We start from the raw sequence: 24,837 nt of genomic DNA, 5'->3' as shown, positions 1-24,837 counted from the left end.
TGTATCAAGGTGACAACATAGGCCTTCACTGTAAGATTACGAGGTTTTAGATTTTTTCCATTTTGCTAACCCAGGCTTTCTGACCGGTCTACAATGACTATGTTTTTGTAAAAAACAAAAACTCGGATAGCTTATTTTTTAATTAAAGAAATTAAATGGGGCAGGGTAGGGGGGATGTAGGGAGGAGGCAGGGAACACTCCTCAATGCACCACTCCTTCAGTACGGGAAAAGCTGGGAGTTTCCCGCAGAGGCGATGCGATGCGCAACGCGGGCTACCGGAGGTCGCTGGCCGGTGAAAGCAGTGATGCTGGTGATCACAACTCCTCTGATGTATAGGGAGGCCTACTCTGGCTTAAAGAAAGAGATAAGACGAGATTTAGGGAAGACTCCGGAAGAACTTGACCGCTGAGAGCACCAAATCCTGGACGCTTTGGGGAGATTTTCTAGCCCCAGAGGATAACAACCTTCGCCGGCCCTAGGACTGGGGACTGTCGCGGGATTCCGACCCCTTGCAGCGGTGGGACTCGGGAGGCTGAGCCCTCGCCTGGATTCCCGCCCTCAAGACGCCTGGTGGGGCGGGGCGGGGCGGGGCCGTTGAAGGGGAGGGGCGGCGGGGTGGCCGGGAGCTGAACCGAGCACCGCTACGCTCGCGGTTCTCCGGCTCCCGCTCCTGCGCCGCCTGTTGCTCGCTCCTCCCTGTACCGCTTCCTGCCGGGTGCCCAGGGGTAGGCGGCCCGAGAGGGTGCCATCGCGTGGGCAGCCCTCCTTCCTCCCCCACCCCGCGCCAGAGAGTCCCCGAGAGCGCGAACAGAGGCAGCCTCCCGGTGCGCCCCGGACCGCGCGCCAAGACCCCGGGCGCAGCGCCACGATGAACGCGACTTTCCTGAACCACAGCAGCTTGGATGAGGTGGGCGGAGTGGGCAGCGGCGCAGGGGCCGCCCTGGGGAACCGCAGTCACGGGCTGGGCACGTGGCTAGACTGCTGTTCTGGGGGCGCGCCGCTGACCGCCAGCGACGGGGTCCCGGCGGGACTGGCTCCAGACGAACGCAGCCTGTGGGTGTCGCGCGTGGCGCAGATCGCCGTGGTATGCGTGCTGTCGCTCACCGTGGTCTTCGGCGTTTTCTTCCTGGGCTGCAACCTGCTCATCAAGTCCGAGAGCATGATCAACTTTCTGGTGCAAGAGCGCCGGCCCTCTAAGGACGTGGGCGCCGCCATCCTGGGGCTGTACTGAGTGCGGAGCCTGCTGCCTTCGCCAGAGCTGCTACGAAATGGGAGACCTGGACCCTCGTCCCCCTCTCCGCCCGGCAGCCGCAGCGCTAGGGCAGAGACATGCCTACGAGCATGGACACCGCGGGACTCGCGGCGGCGGCGCCGAAAGGGACTTCCACGCCCTGCACCGTCCTGTGCGCTTCAGCGGGGGGATAAGGTTTCTTAACAGATTTTTTTTTTTTTTTTTAAAGAAGTTCGGGGCAGGGTGGACCTGAGTGTGGGATGCAGTGTGGAGCTGAGGTTGCTCGCGTGGGAGTTTTGTGCGTGTTAACGGAGGAAAGGTCACGGGCGGAGTAGAAGAGAGGTTGAAGAATGGGGGTCGCTGAGCTTGTTGGCCTGATTTTGCATCTGAAAAGAAATTTTTGTAATAAAACGGCAGCCGTCGGATGTCCGGCGACTTTCCACCAGCGCCTGTGGGTTTGTGTGGTGGGAGTTGGGAGTGTGGCGGGCGGAGGGAGGCATACACCCCAGGGGGGAGCCCTTTAAACCCGTCCGGAAAAATCTAGCTCCTTTGTGGACCTCCTGAGGTGCGGTGCAAGCAGATCTGGGGCTCCACACCCGGGACCAAGCCACGAATGGATAAAGGAACTGTTTTCTACACCGACATCGGAGGTGGGTCCTTCCGGGCGGCCTGACAGTTGGTGCGATTAATTAAATCATCGGAAATTTGAGTCTCTTCCGTGAGGTTGGGCGTGGGGAGGGGATCGGTGAACTGAATCCAAAAAGAGGAAAACAGGGTATCAGGAAAATGAACACACAGAATTCATTTGGGCGGGTGGGAGAGTGAGGAAACTAGATCTACTTAAAATTTTAATAAAACCAAAAGCCCCATCTAAGGACTCGTTTTGCCCACACACTTACAGAGGGTAGGTGATCACGTAGCTCAGAGAAGACTCCTTGTTGTTTCCCAGAGGAGCAAGGGGACCCACCACGTTTAAAATGAGAAAATGGCCTCCAATTGCAATAGTCCTTCTGGGGAATGGGAACCTCCCATTATGAGATCTCCTGCTGCCTCCTGGAGGTGCCAACTTCTCTTAGAGCTGTGTTAAGCAGTAAGAACCTTGGCGCTCACTGGTTGAGAGGAGGGGTCGGTTCTGCCATCTGCAAGTGTTTGGTCTCGGGTAGAGCTGAAACTGGGGAGACTAGAGAGAGTAGCTGGACTTCTGGGCTGTGCATGCCCCCTTAGCCCCAGTGCTGGCCCCACTCAGGCCCCCTGTATGTGGGGAGATTTTGGCAGGAAAGGCTCTAATGGATTTCTTCCACACTCCTCTTTTACCAGGAGTGGAAATGAAGAATGAGAAAGAAGATGGTTGATGCCTTCACTGGCTTTGGGACAAGAAGCATAGGGAATCTTCTCATGTTTTCTCATGTCTCCTCCTAAGGGAGGAGGTGGTAGGAGAAGTATCTCAACAAAAGCACAGATAGTCATTGACTCAAGCACCTGGAATTTTCCTGGGTAGTCCTATGCAGTCAGAATTATCAATATTGGGATGTGTTCCTTCCCCCTCATCCTGTGGTCCTATAGGTTTATTCAGTAGTGCCAGGACAGTGAGGCCAGGGGCCAAAGACTCCTTGTTAAGTATCTATGGGACAAATCCCCTAGCCTAAAGAATGTTCCATGATGGTTTGGTGTGACTTTGGTGTAGCCTTTGATGATTTAGGCAACAGGACACCTGGCTCCAGATAGTACAGGTGCCAGGTGCCTAGGCCACCTGGTGACCTTACCTAGAGAACGCCACTCAGACAGCTGCAGGCAGTCACATAAAGCCCCAAAGACTGGGAAAGGAGAGTTTAAGGAGGAACAGAAGCTTCTTTCTGCCTGACCGTGTTCGAGTGAACACTACCAGATCTTTCCTATAATAAAATGGTCTGCTGCTTAATGTGACTGGGGCAAGAGGTGGGAGTGGGGCTGATTCAAGAGTGGAATTTCCTGACAAAGGAAAGCCTTAAAAGACAAACAAAAAACCGTGAAGACTTCTACGCACTACCATGCATGTTGGGCCCCCACATCCCGTGCTGTTCAAGTGTGCACTTGTGGCCACGTGCGTGGGTATGTGCTCACGCATGCAGCCACACACAAAGGCAAAGCTCACATCTCAAGGAGGAGCAGGATCCTGGGGAGGGGTAGAGGGTGAGGAATCACACGTGTAGTCCTTCTTTGTTCTCCTAAAGGCCTGCCGTGTGTTTGCTGAGTTGCCTACTTGAACCTCAGGTGGGAACGAAAGGTGCACAGCTCCTGAGAAGGGCCACACCAGATCAGAATCCTGAGCCTTGGGTGCTGTGAAGAATGGAGGAGGGGCCTCATCTCAAGAGCCACCCTCCCACTCTCAGCCTTTAGGCAACAAGAGCTCTTCCCAGGAGGCCTGCCAAGAACACAGGGGTCAAATCTCAGAGGGCCCTGGATTCAGGTGAGAAACCTGGGACTTTGGTCTGTGAGATCTTGGCTGCTCAACCTCCTAGCTCCATGGTTTTGAGAAAGTTCAACCTCTTGGTGCCTCAGTTTCCTCATGTATGAAATGGGAACCATAAGGTCTATAGCTCCCATGATACATGTGGAAAATAGGAATAGGGCCTGGTGTTAATAGACACCCAATAAAGATAATTATGATTATTGTTAGTTTTGTGTATACATGAACTCTCTCCTAGTAAAGTAGAATTGATTCTCTGAAATGGGATCCCTGGACAGAAAAATAGTAATTCATATTTGCAAAGTATTTTGTAGTTTTAAAGCACTTTTCATAAGCAGAGTGGAAATACTGTGTTGAGTGCCCAATATGCCAAACCCAGAATTCCTGCCCCTGTGACGAGAGTTTCATTACTACCCACATTTTATTGATAAAGAAACAGGCCCAAAAAGGTTGCCTGAGGTCATGTAGCTAGGGAGCTAGTAAGAGGAGCAGACGTTCTCCTAGCTTTCTATTTATAGAAGAGGAAACAAGTTCCATTTAATGGAATTGCCCAAGTTCATTCACTTGACCAGTGTCAATTACAGTTCTGTTGTGGACTGGGTACTGTGCCAGGGTGAGCCAGAGACTAATCCCAGCCTGCAGCTGCTGAAGCCCCAAGCACTAGCCCTGGGTTGGGGGTAGCTGGTTCCCTGCATCTCAGAGACTAGGTTAAGCTGTCCATGTCCTGTCCTCTGAGTCAGGGGTGTACTTCTTGAGTCTGATGTGCCCCCACTGGCAAGATGTACTTTGAAACTGGATGGTGGAGGGCTTACATCACCATGCCACTTACTTTCCCATTTTCTGGTCCAAGTCAAGTTCACACAGAGGGTGCATGACTATGGCTACTGAGAGTCGCCCTCCCCAAACCCCAACTCAGCAACAGAACAAGAACAGTTTTGATAAAAACTTAATAAAAGCTCTTGATAATGCAGTGAATTAAGTGAAAAAAATGTTCTAAAGGATAGATGCATTTCTGTCTCCATCCATGTGAAGTTCAAGGTCAGAAAAGAATGTAGTTGGTCAGAGCAATGTGAGATGCTGAATCACAGAGCCCCTAATCCAGCACGAGGGAGAGCTGAATCGTGCCAAGTCTTTGTATGCCAGCTCACAAGAGACTGCAAAAACCATGGAGGTCATCCTCAGTGTGCTTTTGTTTTTAACATTATTCCACATGCAATTAATACTTACAGTAACAAAGAAAGAAAAACAGAGGCAAAATGATAGTCACAATCTTGCAACCTGGGAAGAATTGCCACGAATTCTTTGTCATTTATCTTTTGATATGTTTAGGGATTGATAAGAGCTAAAATTGAGATTATTTTTCTCCAAAAAATGTTATAGTATATGTACTCTTTTGAACATATATTGTGAGATTATTTTTCCACTTGACAATAAACGGTGATCAAGCCTTATGTTGGAAACTAGTAGCCACGTGTACCATCGTTTTAAGGGCTATACTGTTTTCTTTTATGCACACATCACACTTTATCTAACTGATCTCCTATTATTGGGCATTATGTTGTTTCCAGGTCTCTGAGCCTCTGTCCAGGCGAGTGGAATGACTCTAGTGCATGCCCCTGCCTTGCAGATGAACTCTGATGAAAAAGCTTAGCTTACAACTCACGGTAGCTGGAGTCCTTGTGTCCCGGCTTCTCTCCCACTGTGGTCTTGGGATCATTTTGGCAGAAATTGTCTTCATGCTCCAGGATGGAAGCTGTAAACATTCAGAAGTGATGGAGAGATGAGGAAGGGAAAAGGTGGAGAGGATATTTACTGACTTTCACCTTGAGACCAACACTTTACAAATAGCTCTTTATTTAATTCTCACAGCAACCCTCTATATTGGGGCTCATAGATGAGGCCATGGAAGCTCAGAGAGCCCAGTTACAGACAATGGCAGATTAGGCTCTGGTCCCCATATGTCTGCTTCTGCCATGTGCAATCACTTGAGTGCTTGGGGCAGGGGTGGGGACTAGAGTGAGAGAGAGATCCAGGAGAGTGTGCAAAAGGGTTAGGAAAGGTACAAGTATCTTTCTTATATCGGGAAAGGAGGTGGGGCCTCGTGACCTGATAAGCTCAAGTTCTTAGGTGAGACCTGGATATCCTCACAGAGGAGTGTCCATCTCTTTCTTTCTCAATCATTTACCATCAAGTCTCTTTAGTTATTTTTTGTCCCATAAGCAATTCCATTTTAAGGCATTATCTATTTGTTTTAGTCAGCTTTTTCACTGCTATGACTAAAAGATCTGACCAAAACAGTTGTAGAGGAGGACAAGTTTATTTGAGGGTTCACAGTTTCAGAGGTCTTAGTCCATAGAAGGCTGGCTTCATTCCTTGGGGCTCGAAGTGAGACAGAACATCATGGTGGAAGAGTGAGGCAGAGGGAAACAGCTCACAAGATGATTAGAAAGCAGAGAGAGAGAGAGATCTCCACTTGCCAGATACAAATATATACCCCAAAGCTACACCCCAATTCCCATCTCCTCCAGCCACGCCATACCATTTCAATTACTACTCATAGTTAATCCCAATCAGGGGATTGATTCATTGATTAATTCATTGACTATAACCCAACCATTTCTCCTCCAAACCTTCTTGCATAATGTCTTACACATGAGATTTTGGGAGACGCCACATTTAAACCATAACACTACTTAACACACTCTCCTTATCACAGAATGGAATTGTTTGCCATCTACAGCTACTAAACAGAGCTTCTCATTGTTAGGACAGAGTCTGGTCACAGCCCAATGCAGGGAGGTTGACAGATCTGTGGATGTCCAGGGTCTCTAGCACAGGAAAGATGCTCTGGCCCCACTGCAGGATGGGGTTTGTTGGGGTTAGGGGAGTCCCCATGTAGCTCTCTCACTGTGAAATAGAGGAAATAGAGGCCCAGTGACAGGAGGTGGTGGAACCAATATTTGAACAGTGGCTGCCTTCTTTTATCAACATCCTTGCCACCTAGCCTGCCAGCTCCAAGGGTGCCCCAAACTGGCATGTAGTGGATAAGAGAAGCAGGAGAGGCATCCTTGGGGTGCCGCAGAGATTGTCGCCTGAAGAACCAGCTTCCTCTCTCTTTGCCCTGGCACTTCTCACTGGCACAGGCAAAACAGAGCCTGTGCCATGGAACAGGGAACTAGAGAGATCACAGGAAAGGAGAAATTATTTGTGCCATGGTAAACTTACCATGCCCTGAGCTGTAATGATTAGGAGAGGTTTGCAATAGCAATGTCGATTCGTTTTTCACGCCCTGGGTCCTCTCCACCCTAGAATGTGCCTTGTTTTGCTCCTGGCTGCAGACCTAGATAATGAGATAGTTCACCTTCAAAAACATGATTTTATATTAAATTTACTGGGATATACATATGGACAACCACGTGTGTATATACCAGAGGGTGAAAAACTCTAATGAATTGCCATGGAGATGAAACCTGGAATAAGGTTGCCACGGTAACTAAATTATTGCTGAAAGGCCACATCACCTCGGAGAAGTAAGAAGCTCCTGTCAAGAATTGGCAGTTAGAGGCCAAATCACAGACCTTCCCGTCAGGGCCGGGTGCTCTTTCAGTTTCTTTTATTTCTCTTGTTTTCTTGTCTCATATTTCTTCTTGTCATTTCCAAGAGGAGGGGATTTTGATTCTGGAGACCTAGACTCAAGCTCTGGTTGTGCCACTAAGAATAGGTTCCTGGCTCCCATATCTGACTTTCTACCCACTTGCTGTGGGACCTTGCCCAAGTCATGCAAACTGAGGAGACTGGACTGGATGGTCTTTAGGATTAATCCAATACTCTGATTTGCAGAGAAAGCAGCCTCCCAACTCCCACGGCCTCTGTAGGATTGTTGAGCTGTCCATGGTGCTGAATGTCCAAAGGTTGAGTTCTTGCACCATGTTTGGCTCTCAACAAGATCCAGGCTCTTCTCAGCACTCTTAGAGCCTGCTGAATCCCAGGGACCTATTTTAAGCTGGAGAATACCTCTATCATAATCCCAGGAACCTATTTTAAACTGGGAGGAGACTCCACAGGACCTTGGAGTTCAGAGAGGACTAGAGTAGATTTCTGGAGATATGTCCTAACCTGACTGATGAAAACTCTCATACCTCTTTGTGGACCTTTGTTTCCTCATCTGTGAAAGTGAGGTGGAGAATAGATGATCTCTAACACCAGATGCATCCATAAAAGTCCTGAAGACTTTCCTGGGCTATGGAGGAGAGGAGAGTCCTAAAAATTCAGCTCCTTTCCCATATCTTGAAGTTCAGGTGACTTCAGGTAGAAACAAGGCACATGCCCTTGTCAGGAACATGTGTCCTTTTGTCTGGAAAGAAAGACAGGCAGTGAGCAGATGTAGCATTTACATGTTCTCAAATGACTACCAAACACTGAGGATAATTAGTGCTTGTTGTTAAATGTGTCAAAACTATAATAAAACCCCAACTATGTCATCCACCTACTTATCTGATCATGTTTCCAGAATCCACTTCCTTCCTCAGTAGCACAGGATGAAAAAAAGAAAGAGGGAAGGGGCTGGGGTTGTGGCTCAGTGTAGAGCACTTGCCTAGTATGTGTGAGGCACTGGGTTCGATCCTCAGCACCATACAAAAAATTAAATAAATTAAATAAAGGTATTTAAAAAAAGAAAAAGGGAAAACCATAAAGGGAGCTCATGGTAGGAGGGACACAGACAATGTGATTTGCTCTGAAATGTCTTTTCACCCCTTGATACTCTCACCTGGCCACATAATGCAGTGGTTGGGTATGTGGAGACCACGGTCAAGAAGTTCTTGACTCAAACCCTGCTTCTATTCCTTAGTAGCTGTGTGACCATCTTTCCAAGCCTCAGTTTCTTCATTGTTAAGGTGGGAGTTAGTTATACACACCTCTAAATCGAAGGGATTAAATAACCGAGCATTAGTGGAAAAAAATAGCAAGCACAGTGTCTAACACACATTGAAAATGATTGTTTTCTTTATGTATAACTGCATAACAAACACCTCCCAAACTTTCCCATTTTATTATCTCTCATGATTCTGCAGAATGACTGGGCTTAATGGGCAGTTTTGTTGCATGTGATGTCACTGAAGCTGCAACATCCTGGGGTTCAACTGATACAATGTCCAAGGTTGGCTCTTTGGCAGGCATTACTGGAAGGCTGAGCTCAGCTGGGATGCCTAGATTCCTTTCTACAACATCTCCATGAGTATACAGTTGTACTATTACATGGCAGATTTATTCACCAGGTTGGAAAAGCAGAAGTTTCTGGGCCTTCATAATTGGCCCAGAATTGGCATTTCTCTTCTGCCACATCCTATTTATTAAATGAGTCACCAGTCCATTCCAGATTCATAGCGGGGAAACTATACGAGGGCATGAATACAGGAAGGCATGGTTCATAAAGAAACATGGGCTAAGAAATATTTTTATTGTTGGAATTCCAGGTATGCTTCACTCCTTTTCCCACTTTTAGAAGTCATCTTTTGCGCACTCCTGTGATCCCAGTAGTGCAGGAGGCTGAGGCGGGAGGATCGAGGGTTCAAAGCCAGCCTCAGCAACTGAAAGACTCTAAGCAACTCAGTGAGACCTTGTGTCTAAATAAAATACAAAATAGGGCTGGGTATGTGGCTCAGTGGTCAAGTGTTCCTGAGTTCGATCCCTGGTATCCACCCCCCAAAGAAACCATCTTTTGCTGACTTACACAGTAATTGAACAAATATTCATTGACTAAATAAAGTAATTTAGAATCATGTGGTTATCACTCTAACTGTAGTCCCTTAGGATCAGAGTTGTTTCTTCCATATCACCCCACAGGCCTATGACAGGTCTGCACATATAGTAGATATTAAATAAAGACTGCACATTTTTGGATATTGATATTTCTATGCCAGTGTTATTTGTGTTAATATTTTCTTTGTGTCTATTGTCTTCAACCAATTCTCCTTGCAAGTTTCCCATGTCATTCTGGTAATAGCATAGCTGAATTTTTAGAATATATAGTTTTTACTAGTGTGTTTCATCTGTTTTCATTCATTGTGATCAAAAGTATATTTGAAAAAAAAAATAATAAAAAAAGTATATTTGGATTTATTTCCACCATCTTATTTAATGTTTTTTAAACCACTAATGTGCATGTGTTGCTGGGGATTAAACCTAGGTGTGTTCTATCATCCCCAACCCCTTTTTTAATTTTAATTTTTATTTTGAGACAGGGCCTCAGTAAGTTACTGAGGACAACCTTGAACTTGTGGTCATTCTGCCTCAGCCTCCCAAGTTGCTGGGATTACAGGTTTGTGCCACCTTGCTAGGCTTATTTGCTTATTTTCTTCCTTATCTTATGGCTTCTATTGGTTTAGAAGCTAAGTGTTTTATAATCTATTTTTTTGTTGTTGTTTTTTTTTTTAGTAGTTACCCTTCCATTTTGAAGAGCATCCTTCCTTGTTTAAAAAAAAAAAAAAAAAAAAGTAAATTTTATCAATGTCTCTTCCTTCATCCTGGACAATAATCAGGACTGTAAATGTTTAAATTCTGATGATCTCCCCAATCTACTAAGCTAACATCATCTAATATTTTTATTTCCACCTTTTTTTTTAAACTTCCTCCAAAGGGGCATTTGTTTGTTGTGTCTTTTTGCTTTTATTTTAAATTTACAGTAAATTTCTTTTTTTGGTGTACAATGCTATGAATTTTGACAAATGCTTAGGGTTGTGAGATTACTAACACAATTGAGATACAGAACAGTTCTACCCCAAAAGACACCCACCTGCTGCCACTTTGGGATCAAATCTTCTCTCTTTCCCTCAACCCTGATGACCACTGATCTGTTCTCTGTCTCTAGGGTTTTTCTTTTCCTGAATGTCAAATAAATGGAATCATGCAATGTGACCTTGACTTAGCTTAATACATCCAATGTCATTTCATGTATCAGTAGTTCATTCCTTTTTAGTACTGAGGATTAATATTCCATTGAATGGATATTTTGTTTTGTTTTGCTTTTTAAGCTGGGGTCTTGCTATATTGCACAGGCTAGTCTCAAACTCCTGGACGCAAGTGATCCTCCTGCCTCAACCTCCCAAGTGCTGGGATTATAGGTGCATGCCAACTCACCCAGCTGTATCACAGGTTTTTACATTTAAATTTTCATTTTTATCTATCTCTAGTTGGAGGATATTTGTGTTGTATCCAGTTTCTTATGACTATGAATAAAGCCAACATAAATATTCATGTATGTTTTTCTTAATGTATGCGTGAACAAAAGTTTCCATTTCTCTTAGGTAAATACCTAGAAATGAGATTGCTGGGTTGTACAGGAAGTATGTGCCTACTGTGTAAGAAACTGCCAAACTGTTTTCTCTAGTGGCTGTTCCCTTTCGCACTCCCACCAGCAGTGTCTGAATGTTCTGGTTGCTTTGCATCCTCATCAGCACCTGGTATTGTTGGTGTTTTTGTTTTTGCTTTTGTACTGGGGATTGAATCCAGAGGCACTTAACCACTGAGCCCCTTCCCTGGCCCTTTTTATTTTTTATATTGAGATAAGGTCTCACTGAGTTGCTTAGGGCCTTGCTAAGTTGCTGAGGCTAGCTTTGAACTTGTGATCCTCCTGCTCAGTCTCCTGAGACTCTGGGATTACAGACATGTGCCACCACACCCAGCTATTGTCAGTGTTTTGTATTATGTTTGTTTGCCTTATATGTGTGACTTTCTAGTATGTGGGTGGTGGTGTCTTGTGGGCTGAAGATGCTTTTTTTCTAATGAACGATGATGTTGAGTATCTTCTCAGGGTTTTATTTTCTACCTTTATCTTCTTTGGTGAAGTGTCTTTTGCCCATTTTTAAAGTTGGGTTGCTTGTTTTCTTACTGTTGAACTTGGAGAGTTCTTTGGATATGGTTTGGATACAAGTCCTTTGGTTAGGTACCTCATTTAGGTTGCCCATCACTGAGTTCGGTCAGTAGGAGTCAGTCCTGAGAGGCTGACCACGTTTGACTGTCTTAGTCCAACTGACTCTAGCGCTGAGGACCCGACCTGGAGCACCCTGGGAGGCCCTGCCTAATGGCCCAGCTAGCCTTCCTCAGGGGACCTCTTTCTTGCATCTGTTTTTTCCTGCTCAGTTCAGAAGGGGAGGGAAGAAATTCAGCTCTAGGGGTGGAAAGAATGACCACTGAGGACCTCTGGGGATGGGAGGACTGTCTATGATAGTCAGAAGGGGGAATAAAAATCAGAAGGGGGATACATTTTGGGGTGGAGGAAGCGGGGCAAAGGAGAGACCCTGAAACAGGAAAATTACTCAAGACATGCTCTAACTTAATCCCTTCCACCATAGTTCAGGAGAAGGGTGTTGCTCTCCAGGGGAGTTGGTATGTAGAGTCTGTGGTGTCCTCTGCCTCATGCAGTGGGGGACAATCACATGACTAGAACACTTATAATATTCATAAGCTCTTGAGAGTTGCTTTGTTCCAAAAACCTGGGCTTCTAAAGTGCAGATGAGACCCAGCAGAGCCTTTTTCTCTGTTCTAAAGAGAAAGTCAAACTGCCTTTTTTTTTTTTTCTTCATCCCTAAAATTAAGACGAAAAACAAAACAAAACAAAACAACTGCTTCTTTCCCTGGAGACATTAATGCAACCTGAGCTCCAGAAGCTGAAAAATAGCCGGAGACTCCTCAGCACCAGACAAGGAGAAAAACTGAAAAGTGTGTGTAGGGGGTGGGGAGGGTTGGATTTAGGTTCCTCCAAACTGTTTTTCCTTTTTAAGTCAAACTTCTTTTTAAAAAAAAATAAAATAAAATAAAAACTGGAGGCTACACACTTGGCTGCCTGCTTCGAGCTTACTCTGCCAGTCTCTCCATCTGTCTGCGGGAGGAAGTAGAAGACACTTCTGCTCAGTCACCCCCACCCCACCTGCGCCCCTCCTCCCTGATACCTCTCTGGTGCTCTAGGTGTCCAAGGCAGTCCTTCCACTGGCTCTCCGCCATCCTAGGAAATGCCTCTGCCTGTTGAGGAGAGCTTTGGGTGTGGCTTACTTTGTCAGGCTTCTCTGCATGGCCACAGGGACACCTTTTATCTTGTGTTGGACTTGACTCTGCTAACAGCCTTGCTCATCTGTGCTGTTCACTCTACCAGGTGTCAGTTCTTGGGAGTAGATTATACATTTCATGGTGAGGAAAAGAGTCCTATAGCAGGTTTTGGGGGTCAGGCGGCAGATTAGAACTCAAGTCTCCCAACCCATGTGGTGGGTGAGCCTTTTCTGGGCTGTGCTCTATCTTCCAGCTGACTCAAACTGCCCTCAGTCTTTGACTTCTGCGGAAGCTGGGTCCATGCCCAGCCTGGCCCAAACCCTCTGGAAGCCAGGGAGAAGTCTTGTCCACAGGGTGGGTGGTGGGAGGGATGATGCCCTGATCACTCCAGACCACATGCTGAGAGCACAACCCCAGTGTCCCACACCCAGGCCTCGGGTCCCTCATCTTTAAGGTTCTCTTCAGATCCCGTCGCCGATGGCCCTGGGCTTAGGCTCTGGGATGCCTTGGTCCCTGCCATCAGCACTTCCTTCAATTTAAGAATAAAGGAAGCCATTCTCTGAGCCCCCACACACGTCTCCCACCCCCAGTCTTCTTTGCTAGCTCCTGCTGTTGCGACTGTCAGGAGTGGATTTTTGGGTAATTGTTGCTATGGAGACCCTGTCTTGAATTATTGTGCAAATGCAGCCCATCTTTCTCCTTATTTGGTCTGGGATATGTATGCCCAGAAAACGTGGAGACTAAAGATTCTTCACTTCTCTCCCTTGTCTTTCAACTTGGTTAACCTGAGCCAAAATCTCTTGGTAGCCTGATCCCTTCTCCCTTCTGCTCTGAGGCCCCCTGGCTGGTCACTGTCAATGGAAATAAGGTCCTGAACAGCTGAGGACCCTGCTCTCCAAGGGTTATGTGTGATGACGTTTAGCAGCAACCAATCCCAAAGCAGCAGCTGACTTGGAGCCTTCAGCCCCTTGGGGTGGGAGGACTAGGCCAGAGTCTGGCCACCTTTCTCTGAGAGACAAAGCCTTATCTAAAGTCGAGTTGCTCGATCAATCCCAACTCCTCCCACTTGCAAAATCATACCGTGCACGCTGATCCCTGTCGCAGCATCCTGGGTGAGCGCCTCGCCTCCGTTTCCCTGGGTGCGCATCCTCCCACGTGCAGATGTCTGGATCATTAGCACTATTTTTATCATGTCTCCCTCCTGTCCAAGATCTGGCCCATCTCCCCATCGATTTTTCTACCAACTACAGATAAAACCTGTAGTCAAAGGCTTCTATCGCTTCCCTCTTCTCCCACAAGCAAACCAGTCTCATCTTTGTTCTGTGAGCTCCGTGGCCCCAACTTAGCTCGGGGTGGGCAGCCTGGCCCTCCTCACACCTGCTGCCTCCACGTAGGCTATTTCTCCTTTCCTGTGTGGCTTTCCTTGTCTGTTTGGGGATACATCACCTTCTTCAAAACCCTACATTAGCGTCTTTTCTCTATGACTGCTCATGGTGTAGCTGCTGTTAAAAAGGCTTTCATCTTTGGACAGAGCCAGGAGACACAAAGTCAGGGCAGAGCGTTGAGGAGGGCAGAATGGTGGCCTCCTCTCCCTCTGGTTTGTTAGCTACGCAGGCTTCTCCCAACCAACAGGAATCATGCTACACTGAACACATGGCTGCCCGCCCCCTCCATGTGTGTCTACTGAAATTTGACAAGCTTCCCAATAAAGGAATTCATTAGTCAAAGGACAGTAACCAAAGAACAAGAGAAATGAGCTTGAAAGGCAGAATTCTGGTCAGATGAGAGGATTTTTCTTTATATTTCTACTCAAGAGGGGGAAGGACCCAAGTTAGACTTCACAAGAGCTGTTGAAATAACAGATTGTGATCCTGGACTAAGCTTATGGGCTCTTGATCAGTTTTCCTCTGAAGGTTAGGATGAACCCTCCTTCCCATTTTCCATCTCTACAGAGTGGTAGTTCAGAGTCCATATTTTCATATCTTGTCAACGAAGCTCCATGAGGCACGGAAAGAGGATTCTGGATTGTCCAGTTACTAGTCTAATGTAAGGAGAGGTAGCATCTGAATCTCCAATCTGATAAGGGAGTTAGGAGCTCCACCTTCATGGAGTTCATAGTCTGATGGTGGATACACAGTCTCTGTTCTAGAGATTTCGTCAGTCACCTGATGGGAGTTGGAGGCAGGGTGGGAGAGATGAGACCCACACCATTATGCTCAAATAGCACAGGGAGCCAAGTACAATTGAATCCACTGTTAACAAAAGCAAGCGATCACAAAGGTAGCGAGGGTAATGGCGTTGATGCCTGGTTTGGAAGGCTTCCTGGAAAGGGTGAAGAGAAGCGATTCCAGGCCAGGCATTTCTTCAGAGGTGTTCTTGGCCTGAGACTACATGGAGAATTAATGAGTTTGTTCCTTAATGAGTCTAATTTGGATATCAAGTCTTTTCAAGCTTTTATCTGAGTCTTATTGAAATAAGAATTTAAGGAGTTCCAAATCATTTGCATTAATATTTATGGTGTGTCACCTTTGCATGTAGCATCTCGTGGGACAGCTTAGGAGGGCAGAGCAAAGAAACAGAATGGAATGAGGTTTCCATTCAAGGCTATTTCACAGAAAGAGAGAAATCCAATGCAAACCTGCTTAAGTAGGAAAAGGATCTATCAACTTCCCAAACTGTTACTTTCTAAAGCTTCAGGTGTGGCTCAATGCAGGGACTTTACTGATACTATCCTCTCTCTCTCTCTCATCTCTGCTTCACTGGTTCTGTCTCTTGGTGGACTTTGCTCTCCCTATGGCTGGAATAACAGCCTCCACGTTAAGATGTCTTGATCTCTGAGGCAGTGATTAGTTAGAATTAGGTCAAAAGTGGCCTTGCCAGCTGAGTTTGTTCATTTTGAAACCCTTTCCTATTGTCTCTCCCAGTAACTTCCTCCCAACATCTTATTGACCAGAACTGAATGACATGACCCCTAGCTGCCAGATAGTGTGGAAAGGCAAGTATCTTCAACTGTTTTTGTTCATTAGAACCAGGACTGAGGGTGGGGAGGCAGGGTGGATATTGTTCGGGGAAACAGCAGAGTCTATAGAAATACCAGGGAAGGTTGTGATTGGCTCTGCATGATCATGGGGTCATCCATGAACCAACCACCATGGCCTACAAATTGGCCAGTTCTCCAATTTGCCTGCTTCAGGTATTTACCCCTGTTGGAGGAGGCAGCCCCACCTAAATCCCATGGAATAGATTTTCCATGAGAAAGAGACATTATATAATGTCACCAGCAGAAGGGTTTGTAGTCCAAAGAGGGGACGTTGGGCAGATAAACAACATATGCTCACTACAAGAATTTTCCTGCAAAGAAAGAAAACATACCAAAAAAAAAATCAGCTTCAGAAAATAAATAGCTTTAGGAATCTCCCCCTTCTCTGACGCAAAATATACCAAGTTATGTTGCAGGAACCAAATATAGCCACTCTGAGAAGATGCACAGAAGAATGTTCAGAAAGGAAGACTTCCTGGTGGGAGTGAATTTGGAGCTGGGCTGTGAAGGAGCTGGTGTCTAGAGAGGAGGGGCAGGGAGGCCAAAGCCCAGAGGGAAAAGCAGTAGGCGAAGCCAGGGGCAGGGCTGGCTGAGAGAGTATTTCCACACTGGGCTATTATTCCTCCCTGAGGGTACCTGGTACCCCACCAAACTGGAGACTTCCCTTGGATCAGCGACTGGCTTGGGAGCCCCAGCCCTCGTAGCATTCTCTTGGCCTGGGAGGTTGGACAGGAAAGAAAGGGAGGCTCACCAATGCTGAGCTGCAGAGGAGAGGAGGGAGGTGGCTCCAACAGGGGAGCAAAGAGCCACTTCTAATCCAATTAAGAAGTGATTATGTGGTTGTTTTCAAGGGCCAGTCAGTTACCAGGCACTTCCCGGGAGACTCTATCTGGCAGCTTGACAGTTCACTGCTAAACCTGCAATCTAGAGCCCATGGGCTGCTGCGGCAGCTGGGCAAGGAGCCTGGGCTCAGGCAGCTGGGTTGGGAATCTGTAAGGATGAACATGATGGGTAAGGAGCTTGCTGTTGTCATGGAAACTGACTATGGGTGGATGAGACACGGCCTAATGGATAACTGTGGCGAGAATGCCACCCACCACGGGGCTTCACTGGGAGCCGCCAGTAGGCACCTCTGGAACCCTCTGTTCCAGCCAGTGTGTGGGCTCTGTCCACCTTTGTCTGCCTCCTCTTAGGGACATCACAACCTGGCAGTGTGACTGCCAGTTTATGTAAATATCTGAGGGATCTGGGGTGATGTCCTCAAACCAGGAAAACCTTTGACATGGTGCCTGCCACCCTGAGTTAGCTGTGTGTGCAGCAGGAATGGGATACAGTGTACAGCTGTAGAACCGCAGCTGGGCGGCCATGGGCGTCATGTCCCAGGGCAAGACTATCCCTGGCAGCACAGTAAAGCAGCAGGAGCACCAGGTTGGGAGCAGGAGACCTCCACTCCGATTCCAGATCTGTCACCATCAACTGGCTGTGTGGCCCTAAGCAAGTCACTTTCCCCCAGAAGTCAGGCTTGGTGGTCCCTAAGATTCCCTCAAGTCCTGCTACTTCTCTATTCTTGGATTTGGAACTGGACCATTTGATCTCATCAGCACCCTGGCTCAGCCTACTGCTACCCCATCACAGCACAAAGTCCCCCAGAGACTGTCCAGGCCTTTCTCAGGCCACTGAGCAGGGCCCATAGTAGGTAAAATGCTGGGGCAGCCCCTGTCCTGCGTGGGGCCATCTGACCCCTCAAGTTCAGCATATCTGTGCTCACTGCTCACGCATGGATGTTCCCAAAGGACACAGAGGTCTCCAGTTTCTCCCAGAGACGGGCCTGAGAAGCTGCCTGTTGCCGTTACCCTTCCATTTCCCATAGGTACTATTTGAGTCGTCTCTTTCCCTGGGACAAGCATGAAGGAAAAAGCAATTTGCAGCATGGGCTTTTGGCTTTGGCACTAAAAATACACTCGGAGATTCCATTTACTCTGCCCTCCCATCTCCTCCTGCTTTCCTTTCCCTCCTTCCTGGCCCTGTCACTCTCCCCCTGGTGCCTCCTCAGCCAGTGGCCTCCTCCCCAACCTATAAGGGGCAGCAGAGGGCATGGGTTGGGGGCCAAGAGGGAGAGGCGAGGACTCAAGAATTCTGCGAAGGAAAGGAAAGAGAAGTGACTCAAGGGTTGCCACCAGCTCCTGTGGACCCTCAGAGGCATTGAAAAATATCGGAAAACTAAGAAAAAAAGACTCAAGTCCCCACAATAAGAAAGTGATTTCTGGCTTGTCTTCATCCCATACCTCCTCCAGGAGGCCACAGGGTATCACTTTGGGATATGGTTTCCTCTCTTCAGTACTTGCTGCTCACTCCAGTTTCAATCAATATTTATTAAGTGCCTTCTGTGTGCAGAGGGATTGGGAATAAAGGAAGACAGAAAGTAATGAACACACTCTCAGGCCCCTCACGTCTGGCCCTGGCTAGACCCCAAGCCTGAGCTCCTGCCACAGAATCCTCCAGCACGTTCCACTGATTTCCCTCTGCTCAGACATTCCCCCTGCTTAGCCCTTAGCAATCCTGGTCAAGTCTGACTTATCTGAGATTCGGCCCAAAGCTTCTGCCAGAGTTCCACTCCCCAAAGCACCCTACACCCATGGTGATGGAGTTTGTGCATGTTATTGTTCTGGGTTAATTATGTACATGTTCCCGGTGTTGACTATTCAGGGGAGGGTGCCAGATTGTGCCGCCCAAGGACAGCTGCACCCAGGTGTTTAGCCCATCTCACTTGCTCTTCTAATTCCCACCGAGAAAGAGGTGACTGGGTGCTTGTAACTGCCACTGCCCAAGGGGTATGGCAGAATGTGCCCTGTGACTTCTAAGGTTTGATCATAAAAAAGTATACAAATTCCACCTGGTTCTCTCCCTTGGGACACAACCACTATGTTGTAAGGAAGCCCTGACCATGTGGAGAAGCCATGCATGTGCTGGTATTCCCAGGCTCAGTGACATCAAGTATAGGACATGGCCTTCACATGATTCTCCTCCAAAGCTGGGAATCTTCCAGCTGAGGACCCAGAAGTCACAGAGCAGAGACGCATTATCGTAGCCCAAATCCTGATCCTTGGAGACCGAGTATTGTTGTTTGAAGTCCCAGTGCATAGGGTGATTTATCACACAGTCATAGGTCACTAATGTGGATGGGATCTTGTTGAATCATGTTTGTACCTCAAGGCCCAACCCCGCGACTGTTACCTAGTGGTGCTCATTGGGCATTCCTTGAATGAATGGATGAATGGACTTTAGAAGATGACAACTGCAGTCCAGCCCTTCAATCACCATTGTCATCTTTCCCATGTCCTCTCTCTGTGGTTCCTCTGCTTGTAGGGAAGCTAGGCAGGCCCCAAGCCTGCCTTTAATGACATCGCTGAATCTTGAATCGAGCAACCCGGCAAGCTGCCCTGGACACACAAATTCTTAATGCCAAAGTGCTTGTAGTTGGAATTTCTGATACATGTAGTCCAGAGCATCCTAGTTGGATTATGTATTTTACCATTTTTGCCTTTACTACAGTTCTGCCAAGTAGCCCAATTCACATACAAGGACACTGAGGCTGAGAGAGAAAAAGAGAGCAGGTGAATACTAGTAAGTAATAAAATGGAGCTTGCAACGTAAGTCAATATCACGTCCACAACATTATTAAAGCTCCTAACAAATAAAGCCTAACTGTCAGATTCTCTCAATACTTTCTTTGTACTTTCTTTGGGGTTATCAGATCCTTGACTAAAAACCACAACTAAATAAGAAGGGATCAGACCCAGGTCTTATGAAATGCTAATTAACAACCACCACCAAACTTCGGTTACCCTACTTTTAATGTCCCAGGCTGTGCTGCAAGCACTTTATATGCATTGCAGCACTCACAGGCCATAGTCACCTGTGACAGGGTCATTATGGATCCTCATAAGGTAAGAGCACAAAGATGATATGGCTCATCCAAGGTTCCATGAACGGCAGGGGCAGAGTTGATTGTCACACCCAGATCATCTAAGTTCTTCTGCCCTCTTATAAAAATCACTTCCATTGACTTCACTCTCAAATGCAGGCACATGAACCACCATTATGAAGTAGTTACTCCTATCCCCCATTATGTAGGCTGGACACTGAGGTTCGGGTGATGAAGCCCAAGGTTGAACTGATAACAAGTGGTAACGTCAGGACTCTTAAGCCATTGGCAGCCCTCCTCATCTCAGACACCATCCCACCACTCCCATCTCGCCATGCTGCACTGTAAAAGATGATGTCCAAGGTCCTTGGTGGTCAGGTCTTCCCAGTGGAGCAGAGCTTGTCCACACCTCACACCAGAGTGACACTTTCTCCACTAGGTCTCACCAGCATGTCAACATCATGAAAGTGAGCTGTGGGGAGTTCTCAGAGTACCTGGCAATGCCAATCTCTGCCCTCTCATGCCTCTGACCAGTGGGGCTTCACCAGGTCTAGCAGGGGGAGTCTGGGTCAATGGGTGCTCCTGGGGGAGACAGGCAGAATCCCAGCACATCCTCTCTCTTGCACATTTACACTAAAGGAGAGGCTTCTTTCCTGGGGCCAAGGAATCCAGGGCACGAGCCAGGATTCTTCCCTTAAGGTTCTAGGATGGGACCTCAGGATCCTCCACCGGCATTCACTCCAGGGCCTCCCAGCCTTCCTTCTCCCCCTTCTCCAACTTCCCTCTGATAGTCTCTATTCTTTGCATGTTCATCCCAAAACCAGCCGACCAAGAACTGAACTCCCACTCCTCCCCTTCAACCCGGCTCCCCTCCCCAAACTCCCCAGGCTCGTGGGTCCATCCTGCCCTCCCACCTGCATCAGTCGCCCCTCCAGGAAGCCTCCTTGCCCATTCCTGCCACTCTGGGTGAGAGTTTTCTACCCTCTGAACAAAAATCTCCAGTATCTATCCCCCTTGCCTGGCACCTAATTGCTACCCTAATTGCTTATATTAAATGACATTTTATGTTAAAAGCTGTGACCAGTACTGGGCTTAAACTGTTTTTTCCTTAAGTGAATAGTCCAGGCCTCCCCCAACATTATCAAGTGCAATTCCCTCCAAATGGGTGACTTTATTCCAAAGTGTCTTTTCATGCAAGGAGGGGGTCACAGCTCCCATTCTGGAATTCAGCTCCTGGGGATGCCTGTCAAGGGCCTCCCTGGTTCCCTCGGCTGAGGTAAGAGTCTGCTTTTTGTCACAGTGGAAAACAGAAATGGTTTCCTGAAAGAAATCACCATGGACACTGAATTTACACTCACTCCATTCGTATGGCAACAGGAATTTAGACAGCACTTAGGAGTGACCCGGGCTTCCAGTTCCAAGATTTTATCTTGATATTCACAATAATCTGCAGAGGTCCCTGGTCAGTGGTGATTACTCTGCCTTCCCACAGAGGTCCTCCCTCCACGACCCCTTGCCTGTGCCCCTGCACATACCGCGGGCACAGGAAATTCTTAGCAGAGGGTACAGAAAGGTGCCAGGAGGAGAGCAGAGCCAGTGGGTGGGCTCTGCCCAAGTGGCACCCATTGCCCTGGCTGGAAAGGAGAACAAGGAGAGAAATTTCTTCCCTTCTGCACAACCCAAGGCAGTTTGTCTCTGACGAGTTACCACCCACCAAAATATTAGTTTCGTTTCAGGTTTCTTGGACCTCTGGGTAGCAACGATTTCTTCCGTGGGCTCTGAGCTAGTTCCAGGAAGTTGCGAGTCATGCAGATGATGGGCAGATGGCATCAGCCCTCCCTCACTGCCTTCAGTAGCTAGAGGCTGACAAGAGCTTCTTCTCCCCCATCTCAGCCTTTTCTCTCAGCTTCTCCCACTCTTCCTTTCCTTTGAACACAGCCAGCACCTGTCACACTGGATAAGCCCTTCCTCGTCAAAGATTCTACTGTGACAGTTGTTCTGAGTCATCATCCCTCAACTGTGGAGAGGTGGCACATTACTTTGTCCTGAACGGGGCTCTCCTCTCCAGTTGGACAGGAAAAATAGCCCCTCACACCTGGATGGCATTTAGAAAAGTTTTTTTTTTTTTTTTTTTTAAGTCTTGAAGCCCAGGTTCCAGGCAGACCAAGTAGCTGAGTCTCTTGGGGTGAGAACACAAGTCAATTTTTAACTCTAGGTAATGCCAGGAAGCAGCCATGGCTGAGAATCACTGCATCAGACCTCTGGAGTCTGCTGCAAACACTAGGTCATTTGAGCCTCATGCCCACCTGGGAAGGACTGGTGTTGTTCCACTCTAAGAGGAGAAGTCAAGACTGAGAGGGCTGTGTGCCACATGGCTGCAGCTGGCAGGACTGGGCTCTGCCTTCTGGGTTTGGGGCTTGTAGTGCTGCCTCACACTGTGGTCACTACAGTGTGGAGAGCAGGTTTGCAGGAGCAGCTCACACGGCACCGGGCGCATGCAGAGCTCTGGGAGCAGGGCACTGAGGCACTGCACATGGGCGAACCTCCTGCCTGGAGCTGTGGCCCACTCTTCTGTGGGAAGGCTGGAGGACTTCCCTCCTAGGCCTGGTCAAGCCTCCACCAGCTCTCCAGGAGGAACCTAGTCACAAATGCTTGTAAGGAGGGGCAGTGAGATCACACCAAAAGAATGCCCGAGTCAGGAGTCAGTTTCTGAGGCCAGTCCCCTCTGGCCGGGCACATGCCATGAATCATGACTTATTAGTTTTGACACTTACCTAGTGTGACCAACCATCCTGTTTACTCCAGACTGAGGGGTTGCCAGGTTTCCACTTTAGATCTCAGATAAGATGGTCACTCTCCTGACCTCCCCCAAGTCCTGGTTGATACATTTTCCCTTCTGGGGTCACCTGCCTCTTCCCTTTTACTTCAGCAATTGCTGTTGAGAGTCAATGAACATGAGGGGCGATGAACCCTCTGGTTTCCTCCAAGTCTGGTTACAAAAACTGTACCCATTTCTGTTACCCAAAGCCTGGACTCAAGCACCCTCCTGCAGGCCATTTACCCCATAGTTTCTGACCACCTACTATGTGCACAAAGTAGGGAATGCACAAGGGTACCTGCAGGAGAAACAACTACCATTCTCCAGGAGATGACTACAGGTGGGTGGGGGGAGATTTCTTGGAGGTGACACGGGATTGTGGGGTGTCTTTGACACATGCCAAAGGAAACATCTTGTGTAAAGATGCAGCTATGCAAAAGAGCATAACATGTTCCAAGGTCAAACAATCAGGGAGTATGGAGCAAGGCAGAATGTGGTGGGGAGGGCTGGAAGGTTCCCTTGAGGGGCAGGGAAGGGCTGATCTGTCACACTGTGGTGCTTTGCTCAGTTGACAGAGCAGCTTTAGGAAAAGAGGGGCACTTACTGGCCAAGATGGATTTGGTTTCTACCCAAACCAGTAAGAAAATTAGGTCTCCATTCTGCCTTTCAGCCAGCCTAGGGCAGTGATTCCCCATCATTATGGTTTAGACCTTAAATCCCCCGCCCCACCCCCAAAGCTATGTTGAAAGTTTGGTCCCCCATGCAACAAAGGTCAGAGGTGGGACCTTCAGACAATGACTGGATTTTGAGAGCTCTGACCTCTTCGGTGAATTAACCCATTGATAGCTGGATGGACCACTAGGAAATGGGATCAGTGCCCTGGAAAAGTTCTTCTGCTTTGTGGATACCAGGAGCTGAGCAGCCTTCCTCCACCATGGCCTCTGCCATGTTTTACCTCACTTCAGGTTGAAAGCAATGGAGTTGGCAGACCATGGACTGAATCCCCTGAAACCAGGAGCCAAAATAAATCTTTCCTCCTTCAAGTTTTTCCTGTCAGGTATTTTGGTCACAACAACAAAAAGCGAACACAACAGTGTAGCTGGAGGGATGGCCTGGTCTTGGGTTGAGGTTCCCATCTTCTCTAGGCCATGCCTGCACATTACAATCACCTGGGCAGCACACAATGCCCAGGCTGCACTCAGGGCCAAGTAACCATGAAGTCAAGGTAAAATACCCTCATGTGGATATTTCTAAAAGCTCCCAAGGGAACCCAAATGTAGTCAGATGGTAGAGGAAGACTACATTTGACTACATGAGGAAGTGTTGCAGAGGTCCATTTCCCTCTTCTCCCATGTACCACACAAAAAGGTGGGGGAATAATGACCACCATACCTTGAGAAATGTTTCCCACATTTGCAGTACCCACAAGCCAAGCGGACTGAATAGGGCGTTCTGGAAATGAAACCTAGCTGGGGTTTCAGAAGCCATTTTTGGTAGTACTCTGAGAAGTCCAAGAGCAGCTCAAAGCCACTGCTTAGCAGGAAAAGTTGGTCTAAAGGGAACCCAATGAAATCAGTCAACGTCAAAGGCACCCAGGACAATTCTCACAGACCAACCATAAGTAGTGTTGTGCCTCCCCCTAGTGGCAAGGTGTAGGCACAGCATCCGCCTTCCACTTCAGAAGCTCCCCCAAATCCTCTCCCCTTTAATTGGGAAAATGTTCTAGAACAAAGAACTTGCTGTTTAAAGTATGAATAGTCTGCAACAAAAGCTTGATCTGCACCTGGTGCCAGCAGGCTGCCTTGGTCCCCGTGCACTTCTGGTTAATTCCCACACCCCTACCAAGTGTCTCCAGGAAGGAATGGGAGGCAGGCTAGTGCAGATCTTGGGGGATGTGGGACAGCCAGACAAGGAGCCAGTTTCTCTGGGACACCCAGGGTGGCCCTCAAAGTCACTAAAATTCAACCATATGCACAGCAGGGGTAGCAGGACATACCTCAGTGTTGGTGGAAATTAATGGGGACGCAGGAGGGAAACTTCCTAACTTCCAGTAAGGATTATGCAGAAGCTGAAGTCAGTGGCAGTAAGGATCTGGGTTTTTCCTGAGAACAGGTGACAGCCCCACCCCATCAATTAGTAAAGGACTGTGCTTCTCTGCCAGGGCTCAGAGCCACAACAGAGATTCCCCAGTGCATCTGCAGGATTTTCAACTTGCATTTGAAGTTTTCTCTGTACTGACATTCTGTTGCTTTGAATTGTGATCCTCATTTTCTTTCCCATTTTAGTTTTTACCTGGGGATTGAAGCCAGGTCCTCATGCATACTAGGTAAGCAC

At 47.8% G+C, this 24,837-nt stretch overlaps 1 protein-coding gene across 1 annotated transcript; it reads left to right on the top strand.

The window, feature by feature from the left end:
* Positions 1–621: 621 nt before the first annotated feature.
* Rprml (reprimo like) lies at positions 622–1,806 on the top strand. The gene has a single exon (XM_047546752.1). The coding sequence runs from the start codon at positions 870–872 to the stop codon at positions 1,230–1,232; it is 363 nt and encodes a 120-aa protein (XP_047402708.1). The 5' UTR covers positions 622–869; the 3' UTR covers positions 1,233–1,806.
* The last annotated feature ends 23,031 nt before the right edge of the window (positions 1,807–24,837 follow it).

This window comes from Sciurus carolinensis, chromosome 3 (genome assembly GCF_902686445.1).
Source record: "Sciurus carolinensis chromosome 3, mSciCar1.2, whole genome shotgun sequence".
In the NCBI taxonomy this organism is placed as follows: Eukaryota; Metazoa; Chordata; class Mammalia; order Rodentia; family Sciuridae; genus Sciurus; species Sciurus carolinensis.
Note: the sequence above shows the minus strand (reverse complement) of the source record. Positions and strands in the feature narration are given on the sequence as shown.

What these genes read in the sequence shown, in the direction of transcription:
- Rprml (XM_047546752.1), top strand. Translation starts at nt 870, where the DNA reads ATGAACGCGACTTTCCTGAACCACAGCAGCTTGGATGAGGTGGGCGGA.